Source organism: Carassius gibelio, chromosome A13, assembly GCF_023724105.1.
Source record: "Carassius gibelio isolate Cgi1373 ecotype wild population from Czech Republic chromosome A13, carGib1.2-hapl.c, whole genome shotgun sequence".
Classification (NCBI taxonomy): domain Eukaryota; kingdom Metazoa; phylum Chordata; class Actinopteri; order Cypriniformes; family Cyprinidae; genus Carassius; species Carassius gibelio.
Genome location: NC_068383.1, coordinates 24,580,771 through 24,586,770, shown reverse-complemented (window position 1 = coordinate 24,586,770; position 6,000 = coordinate 24,580,771). Strand labels below are relative to the sequence as shown.

Below are 6,000 nucleotides of genomic sequence, written 5' to 3'. Positions count from 1 at the left end.
AGTCACCTTTATTTATATAGCACTTTAAACAAAATACATTGCGTCAAAGCAACGGAACAGCTTTCATTAGGAAAACACTGTGTCAATAATGCAAAATGATAGTTAAAGTGACAATACCTCCCTCTACGGAGTGGCTCCCAGACGCTCCATGACAAAACATATAACAGAGACCAGGAGGGAGGCGGACAGGTGGAGGCTCAGGGGGAGGGACGGAGGGCCAGAAAAGAAACATGGGAAACAGACACCAGAAGTGTAAACACAAAACAGGGAGACCAGGAGAGAGGTGGACCGGAGGAGTTTCAGGGGGAGGGACGGAGGGCCAGGCTAACAGAGGGGAACAGACAGAAAACAAAACAGAAAACAAAAAACACGAAACATAAGTCCATGAAGTGAAAAGTGAAGTGACATTCAGCCAAGTATGGTGACCCATACTCAGAATTTGTGCTCTGCATTTAACCCATCCGGAATGCACACACACAGAGCAGTGAACACACACACTGTGAGCACACACCAGGAGCAGTGTTCATCATTTATGCTGCGGCGCCCGGGGAGCAGTTGGGGGTTCGATGCCTTGCTCAAGGGCACCTAAGTCGTTGTATTGAAGGTGGAGAGTCAGCTGTTCATGCACTCCCCCCACCCACAATTCCGTCCGGCCCGAGACTCGAACTCACAACCCTTCGATTGGGAGTCCGACACTCTAACCACTCTAACCACCCACAATTCCGTCCGGCCCGAGACTAGAACCCACAACCCTTCGATTGGGAGTCCAACCCTCTAACCATTAGGCCACGACTTCCCCTTAGAAAATTTTTAAAGAGCAATTTCTTTCAATGACATTCAAATTTTGAATTTGAAAGTGACATTCAGCCAAGTATGGTGACCCATACTCAGAATTTGTGCTCTGCATTTAACCCATCCGAAATGCACACACACAGAGCAGTGAACACACACACACACACTGTGAACACACACCCGGAGCAGTGGGCAGCCATTTATGCTGCGGCGCCCGGGGAGCAGTTGGGGGTTCGATGCCTTGCTCAAGGGCACCTAAGTCGTGGTATAGGCTAAGTGCACAAGCGTAGTGACGAACTTCCGCTATTGTCAGAAGTCGGCATATCGGTTTCCGGTTTACTTCACCCGCATCCGCTATAAATAAACGAGATGAGTGCTGCTGCTGTTGTACGAAAGAAGAGATATAATGTGCGTGACACATCTAAGTTTCTAAAAACTGTGGGTGGATCTAAGGAGCACTGCTGTGTGCCACTTTGCTCTGCTTCAAGTCGTTATAACACTCATTTGAGCTTCCACCACTTCCCGAAGGACACCAACCTTCGTGCGCAGTGGCTGCACAAAATTAGGAGGGCACGATTTTCGGTGACCACCCATACTAAGGTATGCAGCCGACATTTCCACGTGAAAGAAATTCACACTACTGCTAAGGGTAGACGGGTTTTAGCAGTAGGTTCAGTTCCATCGTTATTCGAGTGGAATAACTACACTACTGCTTCACGGGCCGGTGTTTGGGAGCGCCGATCTCGACCACCAAGTCCAGAACCTGACCCGCCGGGGCCTGATGAAGACCTCGAGCAACCAGTCATGGTCCCGATGGTCATGGACCACGACTACGGGGCCAGTCGTACTGTATGTGTGGACCGGGACAGGTATGAAAATGCGTTGATGGAAATCGAGGCGCTGAGAGAGCAGCTCCAAACATTTCATCTTCATCACTCCTTTGGACTTAAACGGTTTGCCTCGTCGCCTGAAGACATCAGATTTTACACCAGGTGAGATAGTTCAACATGTAATCATAAATATTTACTGAATGACTGACCAAGTAATTGTTTTTTCTCTGTCTTAATCATTCTTGAGCACTTATGACAAGTCAACTAATTTTAATTGTAATACTGTATTTTAGATCGAGGCACCAACAGCAAAAATTGTTAGGGTCACCAGGGCAAAGAATACCTATGCTACTACCACAACAATTGAAAGCCTTTCAACCAGACCAACTGTAAGTTTTCTTTACTCTCTTTCACACATGTACAGATAGCAAAGCATGAAAAGGATGGTTTTGAACTGACACTCATTAATAAGGGTGTAATGACACCCTCATTTCATGATTCAATACATATAGATTTATTTTATACAAATATGCTTGCACTCTGTCACATGGCAAAATTTTCCACAGTTATTTTCATTTTGGGTGAACTATAGACAAAACGGGTATTCATGGTCCACATTAGATATTGTTGTTGCATTTTTGTATTGCGATATATTGGTACACCCCTACTCATTAAACTCCTCTTCCCCCAGAAACTGCTGCCGATCGATGAGTTCTTCCTCTTCCTCACATACCTGTCCACTGGCTGTACCCAGAGAGAGTTGGGTCATAGATTCAACATCCACAGAGCAACAGTCAGCCGGATCATTGTGACCTGGGCCAACTTCCTCTACAGCTTACTGGGCTCGGTCTGTATATGGATGTCTCCTGCAGCTGTGAAGGCCAGTCTTCCACCCGACTTCAATGGCAGCTACAGCGACACACAAGTAGTGCTTGATTGTACAGAGCTACGGTGTCAAACCCCTTCTTCCCTTCTCCTTCAGAGTGAAGTTTTTTCAAACTACAAGTCCCACTGCACCTTTAAGGCTATGGTGGGCATGTCCCCTCATGGAGCACTGACTTTTGTGTCAGCACTCTTTGAGGGTTCCATGAGCGACAGAGAGGTGTTTCGTCAGTCAGGGATTACATCACTCTTAACACCTGACATGGCCATAATGGTGGACAAGGGATTCTTGGTGGATGACCTTGTACCTGGGCCTGTTCATCGTCCTGCCTTCCTCTCCAAGAGGGCCCAAATGTCAGAGGTGGATGTTCTGAAGACGCAGTCCATTGCCCGTTTGAGGGTGCACGTTGAAAGGTTAATCAGAAGAGTAAAAGAGAATAAACTGTTTGATACCACTATCCCTCTCTCCATTGCCGGGAGCATTAACCAAATCTTCACCGTCGCCTGTCTCCTCTCAAACTACCAGAATGGACCTCTGGTCAAGAAATGGAGATTATGAAATTAGATACTGTAAACTGTAGCCATATCTTCTCCCAAAGAGATCGATATTAACTATTTTTGTGTTCAATATACAGTATTCATAAAAAAAACATTATCACTTTGTAAATTGTCTCTAATATAATTTGTAAACCTTTTTATAAATTGTTTAACTGGAAGGTGCAACAATAAAAAATAAACACCTAAAAATCACAGGCATGGTCATGTAATGATTTGCACTTTACAGTTGTTAAAGAGGCAGTTTTAGTGCCAGAGAGGTCCACCTTCTCGAGTACAATGGTAATAAATGACTGGTCTTTTTCTTGGGGTGCAGTGTCAAAATACATTTATTGTGCTTAATCATAAAAATTATGTTTAATTTTCACATTTAATGGTAACACAGAAGAACATACTAACTTTAACTGGAAACACTATTAACACCTACTTCTGAAACATTAGACATTTCTGTATGTAGACAGAGAAATAAAACCGGTCTACTTTTTCTTTGATTGTATCCAAAACATCACTGTCTCTGTAAACTCTTTGGATGAGCATGTCTTCCTCGGCTGAAACTACAGAATCACACCAATCCATTCCCGTAATTAGCATCTGCCCCTGTATTTGCCAGTAGTAAGCATGGTTTTTTTTTAGCTCTAATTTGCCTGACTCCATTTTCAGATATAGGCAGTCAACATAGCTTTTAACATTCGGGCATTTCATCTCAATCAGCCCAAATGGACATGGCTCTGAAGGGTCAAAGATTATCCCGTCTGGAGATGCCCCCAGCCAAGGAGCGTCAGGGTGAATGACCAAACCACAGGGGAAGTGGTTGACCCTTTTTAGTCGACAATAATCACCGATAGCATCTGCCTCTAATTCGAGGCCCCTCTTCATAGCCACTGTCTGACGGGTCCCTTGCAGTATCCGGTTAGCTAGACCTTCTTCTGTCTTCTCTTTAACCTGGCAGATCTCTCTGAATTGTGAGGCAGTCAGTCTATGCCTCCTTAGCTGATGCCATTCAGTACACAAACTTTGTTCTCTAGTAGCACGTTCATATTGGTGTGCCATGTCCCAGGTGACCTCCAGACTCCTAAGGTGAAGCTGTTGTGGTTCAGTGCAGACAAACATGCAACTGGATGGCTGTAGGCGGTAGTTATGAAGAGGCACAGATGGCTGTGGTGGGGCAGCATGGAAGGACAGGTTTCGCTTTGCTATTGCAGGTTGTTGGTAGGACAAGGGACTACCAGCTTGAACCTTGCCCAGGGTAGAATCGACCAGGGGAATCTCACAGCTGATGCCCATGCTGCAGATCATCGGTGCCTCAGCTTTAGAGAAATCTTTATAAACCTCTGTCACCTGGAAAGTAACAATACATTGATTTGCAATACAGTAAACATAATAATAATATAACAATAAGCATACCAGTAACTTTCCCTGTAATTTCTATCCACAGTGTGTTATGCATGGCATACAATTCCATAATGAAGGACCCTTATGAGAACATTATCCTATTGATTTCAATTCAATTTCAGTTTTTTTTTCTTTGAAGCAGAATATTTTTTAATATTTATGTTTGTATAATTGATGCGGAATTAATTAAAAAATAATAAATTATAATTAAATAATTAAAAGGAACAGAAATCATGAATTATTGTTATATAGATTTTGGTTGATTCATCATACTGTACAGTGAAATTTGCTATTGTTATATCCCTACTGACCTGAAGGACAGACAGATCAGGTAAATCTCCAGTCAGGCCTTTGTAGAGTGTGCTCCTGTGTAAAACATAAAACTTTCATGAGTGGGAAGTATAACCACAGGTAATTTATATTCAAACATGCAACATATTGTAATAAATCTACAATTTTGAGCCTTTACCTTACACCCTCGGTTGTTGCTCTACACTTTGGTTTAGCAGAAAGCACAGCCATCTTTTCCACAGGGCCTGGCTTTATACCCTATCAAGTTATTCAGGATACAGTTAGAAAATATAGCCAACAGGTCTATAATTATAGTGCAAACTTACCAAAGTTCTGGGCTTGTGCCACTGCTGTTCCCCTTCAGTACAACTTAGCACAGGAGGCACAACTGGCATATTCAGTTCAGAGTAATGTGCTGACTGGAACAGCAAAGCAACGCAGTGGTTGCATAATGCTGCTCCAGCAACACATGTGCAGCTGTGTTGCATAAGCTCCACAGGAATCGAATCTTTCAGTACCACCTGCATAAGTAAAATGTCAAATTAAATACTTACTTATCATAGCTTGTTCAGTTTAATCATTTGTTTAGGACATAATCTTGTTATATATATATATATATATAAGCAGTCCAAATTAGGTTGGATTAGATTGTTGTATATTATGCCAACTGTATTAGATAAAAATCTCAAAATTGTTTATTTAAAACATGATAGCCTAATACCTATAACACAAGATTTCATCTTAAACAAATGACATGAGTTGAAAACTTGAATAAGAACGCATTTTACCCGGAGGGGACCAGCTAGGCAAACTTACCTGCCTACAATAACTGTAATCATTAGATTTGAGTTATATTAAACATGAATAACCTTAGCCAAGTCCCCATGAACATCAGGAACACCGGGTTATAATAAGTAACAAGCTTATAACATGTACAAGCATACAGTAACTCGAATGGGGACCAGCAAAGTCAACTCACCTGATAAACTATAAATTAATAAACATGAATTACCTTTGCTAAATCCCCGGGAACATCAGTAACACTGGGCTATTAAAGTAACAAGCCTAGAACTGCTGTTTTATCAATTCTAACTTCACCATACACTCAAACTGTGAGGTTTCTCTGCTTTCCTCATGGACCTGTAGCACAACGCCCTGACAGTGACTTCACCTGTGCCCTGAACTTTATTAGAAACTGAGAGGAGAGCAAGTTAATACAACTGATATTACAATTATCACAAAAAATTACGAACAGTCT

General features: G+C 42.4%; 1 protein-coding gene across 1 annotated transcript; it reads left to right on the top strand.

The window, feature by feature from the left end:
- Positions 1 to 1,161: 1,161 nt before the first annotated feature.
- Positions 1,162 to 3,063, top strand: LOC128026625 (uncharacterized). The gene is made up of 3 exons (XM_052613868.1): positions 1,162 to 1,641; positions 1,916 to 2,011; positions 2,314 to 3,063. Exons 1-3 carry the CDS (start codon positions 1,162 to 1,164, stop codon positions 3,061 to 3,063), a joined length of 1,326 nt encoding a protein of 441 aa, XP_052469828.1.
- Positions 3,064 to 6,000: the final 2,937 nt, after the last annotated feature.